General features: G+C 44.7%; 1 protein-coding gene across 1 annotated transcript in view; it reads left to right on the forward strand.

The window, feature by feature from the left end:
- PIP5K1B (phosphatidylinositol-4-phosphate 5-kinase type 1 beta) overlaps positions 1-25162 on the forward strand; it is a 234410-nt gene that overhangs the window by 190351 nt on the left and 18897 nt on the right. Inside the window, exons 12-14 of the mRNA XM_075317790.1 lie at positions 3388-3552; positions 6402-6546; positions 21797-21908. Of these exons, the coding sequence (XP_075173905.1) occupies positions 3388-3552; positions 6402-6546; positions 21797-21908 (422 nt within the window). The remainder of the gene's footprint in view (positions 1-3387; positions 3553-6401; positions 6547-21796; positions 21909-25162) is intronic.

A 25162-nucleotide genomic window follows, 5' to 3' on the forward strand; every position in this document is an offset into this window, starting at 1 on the left:
AAAAAAAGTTTCATTTGAAAAAACACTCCCCACATTCCCTCTTTCACCAATTTATTGACAAGAACAATCAAATCCGGGTCCGGCGTAATCCAATAAGGGGGGGTCCCACGACGATCCATACCATAGTCACTGTCCCAGTAAGTGAAGAACAGAATGTTCCCCATTGGCTGGGAGAGTAATGCAGTGACCTGAGCTAACATCAACAGGTCAGCCCAGGTCACTGAAGGGGATGACGAGCGCTGCCATCAGGAGGATAGATGAGATCATTACCTGCTGTGATGATCTCCTGCAGTCCTGCCATCAGCGCTGTCACTGACTTCTATGCCCGCCGCGTTGTCAGCAGTATTGCGAGAGCCCGTGACGTCACCGCTAGTGACAGTCTCGGGCCGCTCGTGAGACGGGCATAGACGGCAGTGACAGCGGTGACGTCAGGAGGCAGGAGATCGTCACAGCAGGTAATGATCTCTTCTCGCCTCCTGACAGCAGCGCCCGTCATCCCCGCGGCTGCACGCACTGCTGTGTGTCAGTGTCTGCCTGCGCTGCACGGTGACAAGCTGCTGATACTGCGGGCAGACACTGACACTGCAGGGCAGGCAGCCGTGGGGCCGGAGCAGGGCACAGACTGCACGGGCACCCGCCGGAGGTCACACGGAAGTGCTTCTGTGCGGCGTCCAGGGGGTGTGACGTGTGTGTTTACTCTGCTCCGCTTCCTCTTCTGTCATAATGACATCACTCCCTACAAAACCGCAGGCAGCGATGAGCATTACCGCACGTAAATCGCGGCTATACCGGGGGTATACCGCACATCATTTGCTACCTGCGGTATACCCCCGGAATTTCGCGATTACATTACAGTGAATGGAGTGAAATACCGGGGGTATTCCGCAGGTACCTGCGGAAAAGAAGTGACATGCACATTTTCTCAAGAAATTTTCTCAAGAAAATCTTCAGAAAGAATTTTCTTGAGAAAAAAACGCAGTGTGCACACAGCTATTTTGTTTTCCCATAGGTTTTGCTGGGAAATGTCTGCAGAAAGATTTCAAATATTCCTCAAGAAATTTCCGCAGCAAAACCGTGGGTAAATCCGCGGGTAAAACGGTCTAGTGCGCACATAGCCTAAGGTTTTGAAACGCGTGGACAAATAAAATCATTCCTTCTACATGGATCCTCTTTTCTACGGCAGCGTGGTCTATTAACCCTTTTCTCTCCAAATTTGAATAGCATGACAGAGAACAGAACTGAATTGTAACCAAACAGGTGTGTGATTATAGGGGGTGTGAAGGTAGCAGTCCCTGACCCTCAAGCCTCTCTGCCATATAAGAAGACCCCAGTATTACAAAGAGATGTGTGGTGAACAGCTCTGTTCCTGATTTTGCATTGGGGTTGAGGGCTTTCAAGTTTCCACCGATTTCTAAGGATCAGTTTAGAGGAGACAAAAATAGACAGGAGTTACTGATATTATCACCAGGCTATTGTATTTGCATTATAAAATACACTGGCAACAATGAAAAATATCTGAGGAAATCAAGGAAACATTTTAAACATTTCTCTCCCATTTTTCCATTACTGGAGTATTCCTATGTGTTATATTTATAGCATATTCGCAGGATGTGCCATAAATGTATAGTAGATGCTGGTCCTACCGATGGGCACATCTTGACAATGGAGCCCTAATGCGGTCTGCTATAATTCCTATAAAAATGAAAGGAAATTCTCATCTTAACTGACAGCAGTGCGTGCCAAGGCCCCATTATCAAGACAGATGCAGGTCTCATCGATGTGGCATATCCTATGTACCTTTTAGCTGGCCATATAAAATAAATCCATCAAGCATGTGCAATAATTGTGAAATAGTACAGATATATTTTTAATGACAAAAGTATTTGTTAGCAATGGTTTAATTAGGGACTTAAACTTAGAATTCGCACTTTGGCCCTAGTGACAGGTGTTGGAGGGCTATAGATGACAGCCATATTAGAAAAGGCCAATGACAGGTAGGGGGTCCTGTTACAGATTTTGCTTTTTGGCTGATCGGATCATTTTATAGCAGCCAATATTTGTCAAATCTTACTGAAGATCTACCTTGTACCTTGCTTTTGTCTGTTAATCTATTATTCCAGTTACTGTTACTTTTTTATATTTCTAAAGCTGGTGTCACACATAACGACGACGACAACGACGTCGCTGCTACGTCACCATTTTCTGTGACGTTGCAGCGACGTCCCGTCGCTGTCGCTGTGTGTGACATCCAGCAACGACCTGGCCCCTGCTGTGAGGTCGCCGGTCGTTGCTGAATGTCCAGCTTCATTTTTTGGTCGTCACTCTCCCGCTGTGACACACACATCGCTGTGTGTGACAGCGAGAGAGCGACGAAATGAAGCGATCAGGAGCCGGCACTGGCAGCTGCGGTAAGCTGTAACCAGCGTAAACATCGGGTAACCAAGGGAAGACCTTTCCCTGGTTACCCGATGTTTACGCTGGTTACCAGCCTCCGCTCTTGCTGCCAGCGCCGGCTCCTGCACTGTGACATGTGGCTGCAGTATGCATCGGGTAATTAACCCGATGTATACTGTAGCAAGGAGAGCAAGGAGCCAGCGCTAAGCAGTGCGCGCGGCTCCCTGCTCTCTGAACTGTGACATGTAGCTGCAGCACACATCGGGTTAATTAACCCGATGTGTGCTGCAGGAGAGCAAGGAGCCAGCGCTAAGCGCGGCTCCCTGCTCTCTGAACTGTGACATGTAGCTGCAGCACACATCGGGTTAATTAACCCGATGTGTGCTGCAGGAGAGCAAGGAGCCAGCGCTAAGCGCGGCTCCCTGCTCTCTGAACATGTAGCACAGCGACCTTATGATCGCTGCTTCTGCTGTGTTTGACAGCTAAGCAGCGATCATAACAGCGACTTACAAGGTCGCTGTTACGTCACCGAAAATGGTGACGTAACAGCGACGTCGTTGTCGCTGTCGTTTAGTGTGACACCAGCTTAACACTAGGTTTTTTGTTTGTTTTTTTACACAATTTCTTCACTTGGCGTGTATTAGAAGTCTCTCAGTCAGAATAGATGATATTTGTTAAGTGCACTACCTGCTTGTGTCATAGGAAACGGGTTCAGATCATTAGTTAAATGAATTGTAAGCAAACGAGATAAGTACATGCTCCTCATTACTGCCTACGCCAACTTTACTATTAGCACGTGACCCATTTGGTCAGTCATCTTATAATTCAGCCTCACTACATTACTTTTTTTTAAGCTACCACGCGGCACAATATTCTGTAAAATAATTTTAACCTTATTAAATAAAAAGTCATAAAATACACGAAATGACCGCCAATAGATAACACCACGAAACTGGGAAAAAAAATTGGTAATGTTGAAATCTTATTTTTCAGCTATAAAGTCGTCGCCCTCGAAGCGGCGGTGCAACTCTATCCCAGCTTTGAAGTCTTCGTCGCAGCAGGATATACTGTCTGCCAACACGCAGGAGTCGTTGGATGAGAAAGAGAAAAACAAAAAAATGACTGAAGGTCAAAGTTTTACCAGTCTGGATGAAGAAGGTAAGAGGCTAATTCCAATAACATCTAATGGCAATAACCATGGTATGAACTAGGACAGAGATTTCCACTTTATTACTTTTTTCAACTCCAAAGTTGCCCCTACCCACATGCCTACCTGTCTGTGGTTGAGATTTGTTGATAGCTTTGTTGTCAAGCATTTTTGGCAGGATGTTGTTAGTTTAACCTCTCTATTGTCAAAGTGGCAGCCTTGCTGCTTTGTTCTGAGGAGCCACTGACCAAGTTCCAGAAAATCACAGGGATCTAGAATACTTTAAAGGGGTTTTCCAGTATCGGGAAACCCCTGTCCCAGGCTACAATTTGTTTAACAACAAACAAACTTTGCTTTACTCGCCCTCCTTGTCTCCATCACTTTGTCTCTATCACTGTTCCCGGTTTCTGTTATTGTCTGCAGCACTGAAGGCACATCAATAGCGCTGCAGCCAATCACTAAGAGCAGCGTCTCTGAGCAGCTTATGTCGTCATCTCGGCCAGAGCCGCTGAGATGTCTGTTTGGCATGATGTCAGCACTACAGACAATGGGCACAATGGCATAAACTATGTGCTTGACCCAAGGATGGTGAGTAAAAGCAAGTTTTGTAAAAGCAACTGCTGCCAGGGAGAGAATTTTTCTGAAACTGGAAAGGTCATTTAATAATTTCGACATACTATAATCATTAATATTCTCATTTTGCTGACACTAGAGTAGCCACCGTGTTTCCCCAAAAATAAGCCCTACCCCGAATATAAGCCTTAGTAGGATTTTTCGGCCCTTTTGGATGTAGGTTTGAAATATAACCCCTGCTCCAAAAATAAGCCCTAGTTGCATACTCAAACTAACAGTATCCTGAAATAGGGCTTGCACTGCTCTATTTCAGGACACAATTTTTATTGTCCCCTTGTGTTGCTCTAAGCCCTGGCTAATTAAGAGAGTGAGTATTTACCCTCCTCTCATGTAATCCCGCCCATTGCTCTGAGTTCTGCACTGCAACCACACTCTTCCTGCTGTATTACCGGTATTGCCAGCCTGAGGATCACATCACAATCATCGGCAACTCTTCTGAGCTGAGTGTAACAGCTGCATAGACATATACACTGTCTCTCTCAGATCAGGAGTGGCGCTGATGATTATGGTGAGCAAGCGGATGGCTAATTAAGAGAATGAATATTCACCCTCTTATCCTGTAATCCCGCCAACCGCTCTGAGTCCTGCACTGCACCCGCACTCTGCCTGCTGTATTCCTGGTACTGGCAGCCTGAGGATCGCATCACAATCATCGGCGACTCTCCTGAGTGGAGCGTAACAGCTGCATAGACATACATGCTGTCTCTCTCAGAGCAGGAGTGCCGCCGATGATGGCTAATTAAGAGAATGAATATTCACCCTCCTCTCCACTCCTGCCCACTGCTCTGAGTCCTGCACTGCACCAGCACTCTGCCTGCTGTATTACCAATACTGCCAGCCCGAGGATCACATCACAATCATCGGCAACTCTGCTCAGCTGAGAGTGCCAGCGTGTTTGTCTATGCAGCTGTTACACTCAGCTCAGGAGAATTGGCGTTGATTGCAATGCAATCCTCGGGCTGCCAGCACCGGTAATACATCACACACTGTGCGGGTGCAGTGTAGGACCCAGTGCGGTGGGTGGGAGAGTGAGAGTGCATATTAATTACCTCAATTAACCATGTGCTTACTCACGGCATCATCGGCAGCACTCCTGATTTGAGAGTGACAGCGAGTATGTCTATGCAGCTGTCACTCTCAGATCAGGAGAGCCACAGAGGATTGCTTTGCAATCCTCGTACAGTGATAAGTTACAGCAGGTATAAAGTGTGAGTGTAGGGTTCAGAGCGGTGGGCGGGATTCTGGGTGGGGAAGAGGGTGAATATGCATTCACTTAAGTAGCCTGCACTCTTGATCTGAGAGCAAAATGTGTATGTTAATGCAGCTGTCACTCTCAGCTCAGGAGAGATACTGAGGATTGTGATGCGTTCCTCAGGCACCAATACACCAGGCAAATATAAGACACCCCTGCATATAGGTCCTAGCGCATTTTTCAAAGCAGAAAAGAATATAAGCCCCTGTCTTTTTTCGGGAAAACATGGTATTTTACAGTTTGTCTCAATATGCTATCTCTATAAGTTCAGTAAATTCCAGTGAACTGTATGACCTCATTTTCTTTAAAGTGAACACTCCATACAAAGCGGTTGCATGTTTTGCCTTAAGCAGAGCGGTGCATGACACACGGATTTACATGAACCAAAGCAGGTTCATTCTCTCCCCCCAGGCTTTGTATTTGGCATAATAGTGTAGTTGTTTTGTTAAAACGTACTTTTGGCAAGGAACACAGGGTTGCTGCAAAGTGTTCTCTAAAACACCTAAGACTTTCAGGAGAAAAGAAATATATGTTTATCTAACAAATTCTATATATGAAAAAGAATCACTACTTGTCTCTCCAATCATCCGCCAATCCAGCACAAAAGCTCCTGCAGTCTCACCTGTCATTTTTGTATAAGCACCAGAACATGCCCCCTACAGTCAATTAATGGTTCCAAAATTGCTACATTATACTAATTGTCATTGTGGCTCAGTCCTTAGTGGTGATACCACAAGTACAGCATGACTGAGTGGCTGCAGCGGTCAAATGCTGGCTGCTTACAAATGAAGAAAACCTGATGGATCAGTGCTGGATCGGTGGAGGATAAGGGATGTGAGAAGCATTTATTTTATATCATTTGCTGTTTTGATAACCCCTTTCTATGGATGATAGTACAGTACTATAATAATTATATCGATTAAGATCCATATAAACACATATTATATACAAAACTATCTTTCTTTATTTCTACAGCCTTAAATTCAAGGCAACGGCCTGACCTTGTGCCAAGCACGCCATCCTTATTTGAAGCTGCTTCCTTAGCAACAACAATATCGTCTTCATCATTGTATGTGGATGATCAGTATCACCACGAAGACACAATTCGCTATTCTAGCAGGTAACTGACCGCACTTTAATATCCTGTATTCTAAATATATGGTAGTATAAAATGGCAGAATGTCACCCAGGTAGGCCCTTCTAATCATTGCCCTTGGGATGAGCAGTGAATAGCTTGCACAGGATGAGTCAGCACCTCATTCTGAAAATGATATTCTCCATCATACTCCACCCTGAGAACTGTATCTTCACATGGACCCTTAGGCCACGTACACACATTGAGTATTTGGTGAGTTTTTTACCTCAGTATTTGGTGAGTATTTTACCTCAGTATTTGGTGAGTATTTTACCTCAGTATTTGGTGAGTATTTTACCTCAGTATTTGGTGAGTATTTTACCTTAGTATTTGGTGAGTATTTTACCTCAGTATTTGGTGAGTATTTTATCTCAGTATTTAGTGAGTAATTTACCTCAGTATTTGGTGAGTTTTTTACCTCAGTATTTGGTGAGTATTTTACCTCAGTATTTGGTGAGTTTTTTACCTCAGTATTTGGTGAGTATTTTACCTCAGTATTTGGTGAGTTTTTTACCTCAGTATTTGGTGAGTATTTTACCTTAGTATTTGGTGAGTTCTTTACCTCAGTATTTAGTGAGTTTTTACCTTAGTATCTGGTGAGTTTTTTACCTCAGTATTTGGTGAGGGTTTTTTTACCTCAGTATTTGCTGAGTTTTTACCTCAGTAATTAGTGAGTTTGTTACCTCAGTATTTGGTGAGTTTTTAACACAGTATTTGGTGAGGTTTTTTTTCACAATATTTAGTGAGTTTTTACCATTAGTGAGTTTTTACCTCAGTATGTGTAGCCAAAGCCAGGAATGGAACAATAATAGAAACATGGGCACCACTTCTGTAATTTTTGCCCACTCCTGGATTTGGCTTACAAATACTGAGGTAAATAACTCACCAAATAATATGTGCATGTGACCTAAAACTACGTTCCCACCATGAGAATTTGGCGAGGTTTTGATGTTGAGAATTTCTGCACCTATTTTGTAAATTAGGTTATCTGTGTTTTTTTTACATTTGTTTTTGATGCAGCCTAGTTTGTCTCTGTTTGGTGTGTCATGTTTGTTTTTGAAACTTCCTGATATTTAGCTCTGAAAAAACTTTATTGATACACTTAGGTGTGGCTTACATACATTTTTGGTGCTTTTCCGCAGCAAAAATGCATTAGGGTATGTGCCCTCGATCAGGACCCGTTGCGTCCTGGATGAGGCAGGTCCTGACCTGAGGGGCCATTAGTCTTCTCCACAGTCTGACCTCAGCTGTTCGTGCCCACAATCAGGGTTCGGTCTCTCGCTTTTGTTCTCCCACGGAGGACGCTTGCGACTCCACAGCAAAGAATTGACATGCTTGTACATATTGCCACTTAACCTATGTACCAGGGTGGCATAAAGGTCCCCCAAGTTTTTTTTACAAGTTATCAGCTATGCACAGGATAGCTGATACCTTGTTGATCGGTGGAAGTCCAACTGCTGGGGAATTTGTATCTTTATCAGAATGGATTGATAGTGCACATGCTTGACCCCTGTTCCATTCATTTCCTCTGCTTTTTCCAGTAGCCCCATAAAAATTAATAGAGCGGCAGTTGGACATGTGACTTGTAACTTCCTTTTGAAAGGGTTATAAAAGTGCCCCTCTTTCTGCTGATTGGACCCCTCTGATCTGTATGTTATGACTGATCTTGCGGATAGGTGTTATCATTGGGATAACACCTTTAGGCTATGTGTCCACGTTGCTTTTTACCTGCTTTTTTGCTGCTTTTTCAACTGCAGCATTTAATACCAAAATGGATGTGTTCTGCTTTTCAAGCAAAGTCTATGGGAATTTGAGTTCCTAAACCCCACTATGCAGTTCAAACTGCTGCCTTTTTTTGGCAGAAACTTGGGCAAAAACTCTGCTTTGCAGTTCAAAACGCAAATGGCAAAAACAACTGACATGTCAATTCTTTTTGCCATTTGGGTTTTGCACTGCAAAGCTGAGTTTTTGCCCGAAGTTCAGCAACAAAAAGGCTGCAGTTTGAACTGCATAGTGGGGTTTAGGAACTCAAATTCCCATAGACTTTGCTTGAAAAGCAGAACACATTCATTTTGGCATTAAACGCTGCAGTTGAAAAAGCAGCAAAAAAGCAGGTAAAAAGCAGGTAAAAAGCAACGTGGACACATAGCCTAAAGCCCCTTTACACACTGAGACTTTCTAGAGATCCCACCAGCGATCTCGACCTGGCCGTGATCGCTAGAAAGTCTCTAAGGCTATGTGCGCACTTTCCGTCGTCCTACATGCAGTTGTAAACGCACGTTTTAGCCTTAATTGATTTAGCCAAAGTTGCCTTTTTCAGAAATTTAGCGCAGAAAACGCATGCATATTTACCGCGTTTTAGATGCGTTTTCAGCGCTTTTTACATGCTTTTTCCCTTGCGTTTTGACAGATGCATTTTGAACATCAAGACACTACTAAATAAAGTTTAAACAGTCAAACGGAATGAAAATGTAGAAAAAAAAGGGACAATTCTATATTAATGGGAAAAATAATGGAAAAAGATAGATTTAATAAAATTATAGCGTTAATATACATTTTATCGGTAAAATAGCAATAAATGCATATTATTCTAAAATTTAATTGTCGGACTATGTGTGTATGTAAAGGGACATATCAAATCATTATTTTGATGTCCAAAAAGCATGCGTTTTTGTAGTCCAAAACGCATGTTTTCTGCAATGAAAAAGCAGGTAAAACGCAGGAATTTTGATATTTCTTGCGTTTTGCTACTTCTCATTGACTTCAATGTTAACAAAACGCACCACAAATGGCAAAAACAATTGACAGGGTCCTTTTCTGAACGCATTGTTTTTGACCACACTTATGCAAATTTTGAGATGCGTTTTGAAACGCAAAGTGCGGATAAGAAATCATGAATTCTCATTGTCTTTAATGGAAAACCAAAACGCATGCATTTGGGCACAAAAATGCTGCAGTTCAAAACTGATGCTAAACGCACCTGAAACGCAGGTGAAAACGGAAAGTGCGCACATAGCCAAAGAGTCGCTGGTGAGCTGTCAAACAGGCAGATCTGGCCAACGACGCAGCAGCGATACGGAACTGCAGAACGACCTCACTGGAAAGGGAACGCTAGCACGCCTATGGGCTGGGTCGCTAACGATGTCGTTGTAACGGTGTCAAACACACCGATACATGCTGCGCAGCGGGAAACAAAGGACCAAAGAATGGTCCTGAACGACTTGTAGCGATCAGCGACCTCACAGCGGGGGCCAGGTCGCTGATGCGTGTCACACCCTGCAATGTCGCTGGGGAGATCGCTATTACGTCACAAAACCGGTGACGTTACAGTGATATCGCTTGCGATGTTGCAGTGTGTAAAGGGGCCTTTACACAACTTGCAATCTACCCATCTTGACTTTTGTGGCAATAGAGTTAACATATTAATGATATATTGTTATCTTACCGTCCCAACTTCCTTCAGATCAGTGCCGGTCAGATCAGTGTGGCTCAGCATCTGAGGCACCCACTGATTGAGTATGAAGATTTGTTCCTTATTTTCTATGGTAAAATGGCAGTGCATGTCCTGTTGTTCACCATTGAAAGTAATGGTGGTTAGAGAATATTTATCATTTCAACTTGCATGAAGTCAGACTTCAAAAACCACTAGAATTTTTAGAAAAATAGAAATACAAGTATCTGCTGTACACTTACTGTAATATGTAATAATGTAGCATGGCGCAATCTGTGACTTTTTGCCACATTTAAGAAAGATTTATTTTTTTTTAAATATTTTCCAAACCAGTCTAGATTTCCTTTTCTATTGTGATTGACAATGTTGCTAATTGATACTTTGATGCTCTATTAAAACCGTTTCTAATTTAAGTGTCGCGGGCGGAGGAGGGGACGCCGCGCTCTCCCACAGCTCGGGTCCAGCTGCCGCTGCTGCCGCTGCCGCTGCTACTCGGTGGCTCGAGCGATGGGCCGGATCCCGGGGACTCGAGCGGCGCTCCTCGCCCGTGAGTTAAAAAGGGATTTGGCTTTGGGGATTTATTGTCCGTGACGCCACCCACGGTTGTGGTGATTGAGTGGACACCACCGCTGCTCTGTATGGGGATCCCGGGAGTGGTGGTATGGAGCAGCTAGATGTTGGCCCTCCCCTCCGTGGGTAGGGGGTTGGTGGTCCCGGGGCCCGATGATGGGGAGTTAGGATGGTTGACAGGCGGGTTATGGGGCCTGTGGAGGTGCAGGGACGCAGGGGCAGCGCTTTGCCGCACGGCACGGAGGTACTCACTCAGCCCAAGGATGATGACACAGTTCACGGTAAACAAGCGGCTGGTTGGACGGGTCCCTCGGACGGCTGCGGTGTTGATGTTCCCTGCAAGTTAGCGGTGACTGTCTCTTCCCTGCACCTAAATACGGTTGTTGGTAGCGATGGATTCCCACCGGTAACCCGCTCCCCAGCTTGGATATGAGCCGGAGGAGCCCCTCTTTTGCCCGCAGGCGCTGGCCCTGAGAAACTGGTGCCTTGGCGGTGGCGGTGTCTCTCCAATCTGGTTGCACGGTTGCCTTCAATCGGGACTTTGGCTGTTGGGAGACCCGGAGGTCCCCTTCACTGACGGATTTGGCAAATTGTACGGCGACTCCAAGCCTTGCCGGGATCCGAAAGGCCCCTGCCAATGGTCCTGGCTTCTCTTTGTGTACCGGTCCGGTACCGCCGGGCCACCACCCGTCCACGGTCCTTACGGTAGACTCCAATAGGCCACTCCTGCAGACGGTCACCGCCGTCTGCCAACCTTGCTGTCTCAGTCCGGGGCACACACCCGGACCAACTTCAGGCTCTGTTGCTGTCACTTTCCCTTCACTTCAACTCCTTTCACTTGCTCCTCTACCACTTCCCTCTCACTTCAAACTCCAAACTCTATCTGCCCGTGTCTTCCTGCCTCCAGGACTGTGAACTCCTCAGTGGGCGGAGCCAACCACCTGGCCCACCCCCTGGTGTGGACATCAGCCCCTGGAGGAAGGCAACAAGGATTTGTGTTCCTACCTTGGTGTGCCTGCAGGGAATGTGGGGTGTGTGGTGGTGTCTTGACCTGTGACCCCTGGCTTGCCTAGGGCGTCACATAAGCACCACTCCAGTGTTTTTTTTTTATATTGCACAGCTGTAGTGGTGCTTTAAATGTAAGCCCCTGCCCCCTGCTTTATACTCACCCTTCGGCATCTTCATCTTTTTCCCACGTCGCTCCGTGATTCATGACCTACTTGCAACTCCAGTGTTTCATGGAGCTCAATGAACCTCACAAACTAATATAAGTCTATGTGAGCCTCGTTCTGGCTCTCATAGTGATGCATTGAGTGCTAATGACATAACTTCTGACTTCTGGCCAGTCAAACATTAAGGGCACAAGACGGTGCCGCGGAACTGGAGCAATGCCAAAAAATAATGAAAATGGCAAAGGGAAAATATAAAGGGCACTTTACACGCTGCGATCTCGCTAGCGAGATCGCTAGCTAGCATACCCACCCCCCGTCGGTTGTGCGACACGGGCAAATCGCTGACTGTGGTGCACAACATCACTTACACCCATCACACGGACTTACCTTCACTGTGACGTCTCTCTGGACGGCAAACCGCCTCCTTTCTAAGGGGGCGGTTCGTGCGGCGTCACAGCAACGTCACACGGCAGCCATCCAATAGAAGCGGAGGGGCGTAGATGAGCGGGCGGAAGAGCCCGCCCACCTCCTTCCTTCCTTCTTTTCCGGTTGACGCAGATAGGAGATGTTCGTCGTTCCTGCGGTGTCACACGTAGCGATGTGTGGTGCCGCAGGAACGACGAACAACATCGTACCTGCAGCAGCAATGATATTAAAGGGTGGTTTACACGCTGCGACATCGCTAACGATATATCGTCGGGGTCACGTCGTTAGTGACGCACATCCAGCGCCGTTAGCGACATCGCAGCGTGTGACACCAAGGAGCGACGATCAACGATCGCAAAAGCGTCAAAAATCGTTGTTCGTTAACACGTCGCTCCTTTTCATAATGTCGTTGGTGGTGCATGTCGCTGGTTGTTCATCGTTCCTGCGGCATCACATTCACGATACCACGGAAAACATGCATACGCCCACAGGGCGATGCGACACGCAGGGGACTAGAGCCCCTGGTCATTTACATACGGAACACATAAGTAATAACACATATTTTTATACATGCACATTACACACTATTACAACACAGGGATGGGTAGAAAGGGGTTACTAAGCCACACATCACCCTGCTTCTAGATTAGAATGCATAAGGGACCTGACAGGTTCCCTTTAAGGGGAATCTGTCACCAGATTTTTTCTACCTATTCTGAGAGCAGCATAATGAAACATAACAGATAACATAGCAGATACCCTGATTCCAGTAAGGTATCACTTATTGACCTGCTTAGTGTGATTAAGTCACTGTTTTATCAGCAGGGGCTTATCACTAGAGGACTAGTATAGCTCCTGTGATGTAGTCCTCCATATTAATGAGCTCTGTATAACCCAACCCCATCACTGATTGACAGGTTTCTGCCTATGCACAGTGTATACAGTAAGCTGCCAATCAGTGGTGTGGGCGTGGTTATACAGAGCTCTAAATAGTAGTAGACCTGCAGCAAATAAAACAGTGATTTTATCAAAACTGCAGCAAACAACCCAGTAAGTGACACATCACTAGAATCAGGGTCGCTGTCTGTACATCATGCTGCTCTCAGACGAGGTAGCAAAAACCTGGTGACAGATTCCCTTTAAATATGATGTAAAATTTGGCTCCAGATGGCTCATACCAAGAGATAAATGGAGTGTGAGGCATTAATCATGATACATTTCCTAAAAAGGACCGACTGTCTTCGAAACACTCCTGAGATAGAGACTACCTGACAGCAGCTCTCCAAGGGACGCTGCTTATTATCCAAATTAGATTAACTTCACAGACCTAATCCTTCAGGAAAGAAAAGACTTCTGAAACAAAATGTTCTCCTGTTTGCAGAAACCTAAGTAGTTGGCATGGAAACCATATAGCGAGAATCTGCCAGGAAAGCTATGCCACAAAACAATTTAGGATAGGAATAAGGATCACTGTCATACTTGTCTGTCAATACATGACCGCAGAGACTTCAGTATTTGCTGGCAGAACAACACTCCTAGTGATGAGAGTCACTTATTCAGGAATGTGCACGGACCTGGAAGGGGGCACGCAAGAGGGCACTTAAAGGGAACTCACCCTTTATAATAGGTAAAGTCGATGTAAGCGTCCCAAGATTAGACACTCTGGAAAGGACAGTCTTGGGTGAACTACCTTTCTGCTTAGAATGTTCTAATCATTGAAATAAAAAAGCCAATTTATTAAAAATGTCTTAAATTTAGGCAGCTTAAAATTAGACTAGAAGCGTCAAATGTGTCACAGTGACTCGTGCTTTGGCAAAATACAGACACTTTTGTCTAACTTCATGCCAATTCCTGGTTGACTTACATTAGACCAATTTACTGCAATGCGGCGGATTTTTAAGTCTTAGGCCACGCTACGATATATCGGGCGATATTACGTCGGGGTCACGGATTCCATGACGCACATCCGTCATCATTAGACATATCGTAGCGTGTGACAGCTACGAACAACTGTGAACGAGCAAAAATACTCACCTTATCGTTGCTCATTGACACATCGTTCATTTTCAAATTGTCGTTCCTCCTTCTGTGCTACGGTTGTTCATCGTTCCCGAGGCAGCACACATCGCTCCGTGTGACACCCCGGGAACGACGAACACAGCTTACCTGCTTCCCACCGTCAATGAGGAAGGAAGGTGGTGGGCGGGATGTTACGTCCCGCTCATCTCCGCCCCTCCGCTTCTATTGGCCGGCTGCCGTGTAACCTCGCTGTGACGCAGAACGTCCCTCCCCCTTCAAGATGAGGATGTTCGCTGCCCATAGCGAGGTTGTCTGGGAGGTAAGTACGTGTGACGGTGGTTAACGACTTTGTGCGCCACGGGCAACTAATTGCCCGTGACGCACAAACGACGAGGGCGGGTACAATCGCTCGTGCGATCGCACGATAGATCGTACCGTGTGACGCCGCCCTTATTCCTTGTCCCATGAAGCAATGAGATTTTCATTAGGCCACATCTACGTGTTGCGAAAGGTGCAAACATTGGAGCAGATTTATTAAAATTGGTGTTTTACCAATAAAATAAAGATAATTGGGGTAATTTTCCCCAATTTTATTAAGAGATGATTAATAAATACACTTAGAGCCTGTCCTAAAATCAGAAAATGAACCCTTCAATGAGCTGACCTAGATTTGCACAAAAACTTGAACCATTACTTTGGTTTTATACTAAAAGGGAATCTGTCCAGGTCTTTGTCTCCTAACTGAGAGCAGCATAACGTAGGAGCAGGAATCCTGATTTCAGCGATGTGTCACTTACTGGGCTGCTTAGTGTAGTTTTGATAAAATCACTATTTAATCAGAATTAGATTATCATGTAGTCCAGATACTATCAGGTAGTCCAGCATATTCATGAGCTCTGTATAACTGCTAGATTTGCAGCAGAGAAAACATTGATTGTATCAAAATGACAGCAAACCGCTCAGTAAGTGACACATCACTGGAATCAGGGCTTCTGTCTCTACATTATGCTGCTCTCAAATGGGGAAGCAAAAACCTGGTGACAAATTCCCTTTAATAAAACTGTCTAAAAGTTGTTGGCCAAGTTGTTTGCTACTCTTTGGAAGTTGATGTACAAACTGCAGTGTTTTGGAGCTCCGTTTATGACCATGCTTTTTGTCTTTTGTTATGCTGTATTGTATTAGATACTTGTATTTTTGAAATACACAAAATGTATAAGAAAACCCCTGTAACAGAAAACATTCCCAAGATTGAATGGCAGGAGATAACAACCTCCTATGAATATAGCAGTTTCAATTCATGTAGAGCTGTAATGTGCTGTTTACTAAGGGCGGGTTAGAAAATGGCCCATAAATATAGACCTTTGCCTTGCGGAAACATTGTGCCAGCTGGAAATATATTCACAGCTAATACAGTAGTTATGTCACTAGAAGACTCACTAACCTCCAAAGTGAATGAACACAATCACCTTTTTCCTGCACGTAGGGTTCCACACTTAATTACAATGTTGCTTCATTTGGCATTGCACAAGTTGTGTTCTCTTAAAGAGGACCTGTCAGCATTAATTTGTGATGTAAAGACATTATTATTATTATTTATTTATATAGCACCATTAGTTCCATGGTGCTGTACATGAGAAGGGGGTTACATACAAAATACATATACAAGTTACAGTAGACAGACTGGTACAGAGGGAAGAGGGCCCTGCCCTTGCGGGCTTACATTCTATAGGATTATGGGGAGGAGACAGTAGGTGGGGTGTAGATGGGGCGGCAGCTCCGCACGGTGGTGGGGCGGCAGCTCCGCACGGTGGTGGGGCGGCAGCCATAATGGCCATAATGGCCTGTAAGGCTGTAGTCACACAAGCGTATAAATCAGACGAGTGCAATGTGACGAGTGAGAAAAAAAATCGCATTGCCCTTGGACCGATTTTATTCAATGAGACAGGGCAGATCTGTGTATTTTTTCTCACCTGTATTCAGAATGAGAAAAATCTCACAGCGTGCTGCGAGAAGATGTGTAAAGTGGACGAGACAATACAAGCCTATGGGTGCGAGAAAACAAAACAGACAGCACATGGATCATCCTTATGCCGGCCGTTTTTTATGGATACATTACAATTCTGTAGCATAGAACATTGAAATGGTCCTGTAAATGATTGTAAAATAATAATTGCTGAGAAAAAAAACACATGGCATACAGATGGTGAGAAAAAAATCACCCTCTCGCATAGCACTTGCCTGACATATGGAATACCAAATAGATTTCACTCGTCCTACTTTCCTGAATGAAAATCGGTCAAATTTTTTATACACTTGTGTAACCGCAGCCTAATACTGAGTAAATTGATACCTTTGGTGAAGAAATACGCTTAATTGCTCTTCATTAATCATCATGTGAAGTTGTCAATCAATCAGCTTTTGGTGCACGGGGGCTGGACTGTACACAGGGTCTTCTCCTCCCTGTCTGTGATTCCCCGGCCCCTCTGCTTGCCTCCAGTCTGTGATGGACAGGTCACTGCTGAGATTTGAAACTGAGGAGTCCGGTCATTCACAGAATGGAGGCTTGTTGAGGGGTCAGGGAATCACAGACAGGGAGGAAAGCACCAGTGAACAGTCCGGCCCCTGTGCACCAAAATCTAATTAGCAGAAAACTTCAAACCTCACATGTTAATTAAAAGAGAACTACAAAGCAGATTTCTTCACCAAGGATATTAATTTAGTCAATGTTACAACTCCATTGCAGCCATATCTTTACTTTATATTACAAAATTGTGCCAACAGGTTCTCTTTCAGATGCAACTATCATGAGACAAGAACACTTTGAACAAGAACCTGTATAAAGGTTACACTTGGGGCCATAATGCCCCAAACTGCTTTGCCATAATGACTTCAAAATTTACCATTTCATTTTTTCAACGTGGCCACATTCATAAACAAGACCAGCTCCAACTAGCATGGCATACATGTGGAAACTTGGGGAGATTAAAGGACTTGAAAAAGTGGTGGGAAATGTCATAATCCAGATGCTGAAGGCCCTCAAAGAAATAAGTTATCCAACAAGGGTCTATATGTATTACACATTTTCTCTATTATGCATGGCCACCTTAAGGCTAAGAACGCACTTTGCGTTTCCACCTGCGTTTCCACTGCTTTTTTGGTCCGTTTTGGGAAGCACCTTTTTTCTGCGTAAATGCATCCGCTTTGATTTTCCAGCAAAGTCAATGGAAACTGTTGATTTTCAGACCACACTTTGCGTTTTAAAACGCTGCGTTTAATTTGCATATTTTGTGGCAAAAACCATGCGTTCAAAGAAGCAGCATGTCAATTGTTTTTGCCATTTTAGGTCAGTTTTGCTAACATTGAAGTCAATGAGAAATGGAAAAAAACAAGATTCCTTCAAATTCCTGCGGTTTACTTGCTTTTTCAATGCAGAAAACATGTGTTTTGGACTACCAAAACGCATGCTTTTTGGACATCAAAATAATGATTTCAGATGTCCCTTTACACACACACATAATCCGACAATTTAATTTAAGAAAAATATGCATTTATTGCTATTTTAGCGATAAAATGTATATTACCGCTATAATTTTATGAAATATATCTATTTTCATTATTTTTTCCATTAATATAGATTTGTCCTGTTTTTTTCTCTTTTTTCATTATGTTTGACTGCTTAATCTTTATTTAGCAGTGTATTGATGTTCAAAATGCATCTGTCAAAACGCAGATGAAAAAGCGTGCAAAAAGCGCTGAAAACGCATCTAAATCGCAGTAAATAGGCATGCGCTTTCAGCGCTAAAGTTCTGAAAAAGGCAACTTTGGTCAAATCAATTAAGCCCAAAACGTGCGTTTAGAACTGCAAGTAGGAAAACGCAAAGTGCGTGCTTGCCCTTAAGCTTATACTGTATATATAATATGTATATATACTGAACATATATAGGTTGCATTTGAACTGTCTATTTTTTCAGCCCATTCCTTTTGTAGCTATACAAGTAAGTTGACTAAGAGACATTTAAGTACACAATGAGAGTGGTCTATGGGCTTTCAGTGTGGATTGTTTCATCTGTAAAAATGACTCACCCAGTAGAATTAGATATTTAGAATTACACACAAATCATCGTATTTACGTAAGTAACAGTGTATTCATAAACTTCTGGCAGTAAAAGTGTCCAGTGTGATACAAGCAGTGGCGTAATGGCATACCAAGAAGCTCATTGGGCCCATATATAATGTATCCAACAAGGCCCTCAACTATCAGTTGGTCTTCTCATATGGGCTAAAGGGACCTTTTGGCCCCCACTTTGCTCCAGAGTCCACATGCAACTATAACCTTTGCACCCAATAAATGGCTTTAGCGCCCTTGCACACAACATCTGAAGATGGCCTTATAGATATTTTTATGGGTTTCCATTATTCAAAATCATTTCCCTCTTAACCAGTATCTAGAATAGAAAGTCAGTATACCACAAAATTCATAAAATACATTGTCGTCGGCTAAAGGGGGCTTTACACGCTACGACATCGCTAATGCGGAGTCGTTGGGGTCACGGATTTGGTGACGCACATCCGGCCACATTAGCGATGTTGTTGCGTGTGACACCGATGAGCGATTTTGCATCGTCGCAAAAACGTGCAAAATCGCTCATCGGTGACATGGGGGTCCATTCTCAAATATCGTTACTGCACAAGTAACGAAGTTGTTCCCCATTCCTGCGGCAGCACACATCGCTCCGTGTGACGCCGCAGAAACGAGGAACCTCTCCTTACCTACCTACCGGCCGCTATGCGGAAGAAAGGAGGTGGGTGGGATGTTACGTCCCGCTCAACTCCGCTCCTCCGCTTCTATTGGGCGGCGTGGTTCAGTGACGCAGCTGTGACATTGCTGTGACGCCGCACGAACCGCCCCCTTAGAAAGGAGGCAGTTCGCCGGTCACAGCGACGTCGCTAGGAAGGTAAGTATGTGTGACGGGTCTGGGCAATGCCGTGCGACACGGTCAGCGATTTGCCCGTGTCGCGCAACAGATGGGGGCGGGTACCCACGCTAGCGATATCGGGACCGATATCGCAGCTTGTAAAGCCCGCTTTAGAGGAGCTGCCTGGCCTTATGCAAGAAAGCATTTATTATTTTAGAATGAAGAATTCTCTTTATTCCTATACACGTTGGGATAAAGAGAGCATTTTAGACTGCCTATGAGCAATATGTATAAATCTGGCAGTCATATTTTGCTTTAAGGATGTAAGGATGGGGGATTACTCGGTCATACTAGTCTGGGGAAGGCATTATTTGTATGCCGTTTTTGTTCATTTGGAACACTCTACGTACCCATTGTAGCATTTCTGCCCTAACAGACTCAAAGTGACATTTTTAAGCCGTACAGACCTAGTCACATCTATTGTAGGTAAGAGAGAGCAGTCTGGAATCCATGAACTTTCATGCTATGTTTACCTCAAAAGAGATTCCATTCACTGATCCATTGAAACAAACCTTCAGCTGTGTGATCAGCATTAGTTGAGCACAGGTTTACAAACTCTAAAGAGAAACAAGATATTTTTGCATTTGGTGACAACAAACTAACACTTTACATATTACATAGTTACATAGTTACTTAGGTTGAAAAAAGACCTAGGTCCATCTAACCTTCCTCCACCAGTTCTACATTTGGTCACTAAGTCATTTATAACCAACAATGTTGTGTGTACTGAGGAAATCATCCAGCCCTTTTTTGAAAGCTGTTATAGTGTCTGCCATTACTACCTCTTGTGGTAGGGCATTCCACAGTCTGACCGCTCTAACTGTAAAGAACCCTTTCCTATTTAGCTGTCGGAATCGCTTTTCTTCCACTCGCAGCGAGTGCCCCCTGGTCCTTAGTATTGTCTTCGGAAGAAATAAGTCATGTGCCAGTCCTATAGAATGGAGCAAAAAAATTTACATACATATTGGAAAGTTGGAGAACTTATTTCTACAATGGTCATTTTTTTTTTACATGACTAAAAACACATTTTGAATAATGAGTATGCAATTGTCAACAATATTTTATTCCTCTCGATACATATGAGTATTCAGAAATGCAGATTTGTTGTAGATGTATGTGACTGTCCTGTCCATCCGTAGGGGGTTTGCAGAAATTCAATTTTTGCAATAAATCTTCTGCATATGAATACAACCTAATTATAAATATAGTCTTTTCTACATATAGAGAAACCTAAGATGGAAGACAACATTGCCATAGTGAGTGTATCACCATCATTACACACATAGAGCAGTGATATAGTGAATATGATGATAATAAATACATCATAAGCCACAATTTTTAGTTATGATGACCTCTGTTGTTTGATATCCCAACACCCGCGTCTGTGAAGCAATGCAAAACCAGCTCGCTTTTAGAAGAACTTGTCAGTGAGAGGATATGGAGCAGTTTATCGATTCATAGCTGCTGGGGAGTCAGTTATCGGCCTCAGTGGCATATGCTGATGCTAAAGCTGTGGTGGGATATGTACCCTGGGTGTTCATTCAATACGTAGCGGCTTCTGTATTGCCTCCTGGCAGTAAATGGAGCAGTAAGTAACTGAGCAGTGTTATTGCGTAGACTGATTTTATTCTTCATGGATTTTAGCAGCCGTTATAGGCGACAGTCTCCAGAAGCATGTTAGTCAGCTGTCAGTGGGAATCCTATACATTCTTAAGAAATAAAAGAGCAACAAAGAACAGAAATCTATTGTGTTGAGCACTGGTGGACACAGATAGAAAAGGGCCCCTGTGCAAAAACAATATATGAACCCTTTACAGCCCGCAAAAATGCAAAACTGTACCTGCTTTGGAGGTGGAAATGCACCCCCTTACGTCTTGGGCTCCTGTGCGGCTGCACAGGTTGCACCAATGGTGTGTCTGCCCCTGGTGTTGAGGCAGGGGAGGACACAAACAGAACAGACCCCTGTGCAAGAACAGTATATGTATATGCAATGAAATAATGTGACTTGTTGCTTATTACTTTGGAGGTGGTAGGGGGCCCCTGTGGTGCTCTACAAGTTGTAGCAGCAATATATCCGCCCCAGTCTTGAGGTATAGCACTAGAGATGGGATGGGTCTGCATGTACGTTAATGACCATCAAACCTCCCTAACAGCAATGTAAACACTATACCTTTCTGGTCTATTAGCCTATAATAGATATTACGGCTTATTGTGACATGTGGTTCATACCTTACAGTCTATATTATTTCTTTTGATCCACCCAGCCTCATCCCTGATCCACCCACTCACACATCTAACCACCCACCGGCTGCGCCCATGACTTATAAACCATATAAACATTGGGAGAAACGGAGCCTGCTTGGGGAGTATGTGACACACAATAATCACTTGTTAATGTACCATTACATGGATCAGCTGATGAGGCCACATCATTGTCCTTATACAATAAGATCAACACTCGGAAGCCTCAATGGGGCACAAATCAATCTAATAGGTTGTGAATAGAGAATCCTGTTCATTACTTACTCAGTTATTTCACTAGCCAATAAATTCAATATAATCAATGTAGCGGATTGTTGGATTAACTATTTTCTAATGTATGGCTTATTTTCTGTTCATAGGAGGGGACTACCGTCAAGTTCTACATTCACACTTGAAGACAGTGCATACCAAACATCGGAGCAGAGCACAATAGAAATGGACAATGACAATGATGCCTTTGATGTCTACTTAGTAAGTCATTTCTTCAGAGCCCATATATACTTAGAATACACAGATCCATTAAATATTGCTTTATCCTGATATAGTAAATAACTACTTAATGGCAGCAGTCATTATTTGTGTATTGCCATCTGTAGGACTATAGAACTCATTCCAGTATGGTCATTCTATATTATCTCAAATCATAAGATTTGTGCATGTAGGATTAAACACTTGGTTCACACTGACATCATGTCTTCCATTTTACGGTAGACATAATTAATATGATAGTTCCTTTATGCTCCACTTGATGCCGCTAGTTCTTCTTGACTTTTAGGCGAGTATAAATTTCATAATTTTTTTTTCTATATTTTCTTCTGCACAGTATATTGCAGCATGTTGCATGTACCGCCCCCGTGCCATCAGTCGGGCTGCTCAGATCCGCGGTGGGTCGAGGGGTCTCTGGACCCAGGGGTCGTGCGGCCACTCGAATAAAAGTGGGAAGGAAGCTATTTACAGGGGATGGTGTGGAGAGTTCGTGACACCACCCGTGGTGCGTGGTAAGATGGAGTACCACTGCTGCGATTGGGAGTACCTGGTGGCGATCTTGGGGGCAGCCAGGTGTTTAACCCCTCCACGGGTAGGGGGAATGCCCTGGGACTCGGTGATAAGGACAGGCTTGTGCCGTTGGGACGGTGGTGGTCACCCGTGTACTCAGTCCAATAACGCTGACACCGACAACTGTGGTAAACCAAAGTTCTGGACACTGCTGCTGCTAGGAGGGAACACGCATGGATCCCGTGCCCATTGGTGTTGCCTGTTAGTCTGTGACCTTTGCCTTGGCACCTTGTCTTCTAGATGGCCCCTTTAGTATGAAACTAATCGGGTCCCGCTCCCTAGTATGGCTAACTGTGTGAGCTTGCTCTCAGGGTTCACGCTTGGGATTTTCTGGACTGTATGTGTGAAAAGTCCTATCCCCCTCGTTGCGCTAGTACCCCGATTTTGGAGCAGGTGAAGAACGGATCTTGAAGGCTCCGGCCTCGTCGGGTAAATTGTCAGGACGCCTGAAGCTTCTCCCTGACCTAGGGTCCACGTACCCTGTCGTGCCCTGGCCCCTGCCCGGTGATAGTACAAGGCCGCCGGCTGTCCTCCTTGACAGTCCATGCGCCCTTGTCACGATCCCCTGCAACCAGGGTCAAGCTCCTACCAGGAGGCCCAGACCAACGTCTGCCACCTAGTAGTTCCAAGAAGCCCAGCTCATGACCTCCTCTCACTTTCACCCCCAACGCTACACTATCCTGCTCCTGACACTCCTGACCTCCCCTTAACCAACCCCCCAAAGTGGGCGACCCTATTCCACTCAGGCCGTCCACTGGTGTGTCTGGTGGGTGTGGTGCAGAGTGTTCCTAGGATTTTGATTAGCTTGTTCTAGGCAACACCAAAGGTTAGGGACCCATAACCAAGGAGGAGGTGGATATTGCACAGAAGAGCAGATTGCACAATACCCTGTGATGACCTGATAGGCCAGGGTGTCACATGCACAATTCTTAAAATAAAAAAAAATGGAAACCTAAAGAAAAAGTAACAAAAAGGGATAGTGTAAGTTCACACAGTGCGTTTATCGCGGCGTTTTTGCGCAGTTTTCGGGTGCGTTTTTGCTCAGAAAACTGCATGACTTTGCTTCCCCAGCAAAGTCTATGAATTATCATTTTTGCTGTCTGCACACAGCGTTTTTTTTCAGCTGCGTTTTTGTGGTGCCACAAAAACGCAGCATGTCAATTATTCCCGCGTTTTTCACTGCGCTTTTCATCCATTGAGTGCAATGGGATGTTGAAAGACGCAATGAGAAACGCAAATAGGTGCGTTTTGGTGCGTTTCTAAGACCAAAAATGCAGCTATAAACGCAGGAGGTGGGTAGTAAAGTGACATGTACAGGAAGAGGATTCCTTCTGTCAGTAAACACAGAAGCGTGAATCCTCCCGGTACCGTCACCACCGCTTCCACCTACACTCCTGTGCATGTTAGCTGCCGTGCGGCGTCATGTACGGGCAGGAGGTGGAAGTGGCTGCGAAATCAAAAGTGAACAGTAGAAAAAAAAAAAAGTCATACTCACCTGTCTGCAGACTCCCGGTGCCATGCCAGCTCCCAGATCCTCCTCCCGGTACCGCCGCTCCGGGTGTGTGCAGTCTCCCCGGGTACGTATGCCTGCAGGATGCAGGACCTGGCGATGGATCACCTGATGCAGTCACCTGACACATCAGCTGATCGTAAGTCTCGGGGTGACGCCAGCGGCTGGCCGGTTTAACCTATCAGCGGATGCGTCAGGAGACTTCATCCCTGATTACCGGCAGCTGCTGCAGCGATCGGACGGGATCAGACTCGCTCTAGGAGCTGCCGGTAATCAGCACATAAGTGAGTATTTTTTTTTTTTTTTGCACCGATGCATCTGCTGATTGTATAAACGGCTTTTATACAATCAGCTGATGTGTGATGTGATTCAGGCACTTGATCCTGACACATCATCTGATCGCTTTGCCTTCCAGCAAACCGATCAGATGATATTGGATCCGGATTGGACGGCGCAGGACCCTTGACCCAGGATTACTGCGGAGGGGGGTTCTTTATTTCAATAAAGATGGAGTCACTAATTGTGTTGTGTTTTATTTCTAATAAAAATATTTTTCTGTGTGTTGTGGTTTTTTTATCTTTACTAGAAATTCATGGTGGCCATGTCTAATATTGGCGTGACACCATGAATTTCGGGCTTAGGGCCAGCTGATAATATACAGCTATCCCTAACCCCATTATTACCCAGTGAGCCACCCGGCATCAGGGCAGCTGGAAGAGTTGGATACAGCGCCAGAAGATGGCGTTTCTATGAAAGCGCCATTTTCTGGGGTGGCTGCGGACTGCAATTCGCAGCGGGGGTGCCCAGAAAGCATGGGCACCCTGCACTGTGGATTCCAATCCCCAGCTGCCTAGTTGTACCCGGCTGGACACAAAAATTAGGTGAAGCTCACGTCATTTTTTTTTTAATTATTTCATGAAATTCATGAAATAATTTAAAAAAAAAAGGGCTTCTCTATATTTTTGGTTCCCAGCCGGGTACAAATAGGCAGCTGGGGGTTGGGGGCAGCCCATACCTGCCTGCTGTACCCGGCTAGCATACAAAAATATGGCAAAGCCCACGTCATTTTTTTGTTTGGGGGGGGCAAAGAAATCCTGCATACAGTCCTGGAAGGAGGATGCTGAGCCTTGTAGTTCGACAGCTGCTGTCTGCTCTCCTG

Source organism: Anomaloglossus baeobatrachus, chromosome 1 (assembly GCF_048569485.1).
Source record: "Anomaloglossus baeobatrachus isolate aAnoBae1 chromosome 1, aAnoBae1.hap1, whole genome shotgun sequence".
In the NCBI taxonomy this organism is placed as follows: Eukaryota; Metazoa; Chordata; class Amphibia; order Anura; family Aromobatidae; genus Anomaloglossus; species Anomaloglossus baeobatrachus.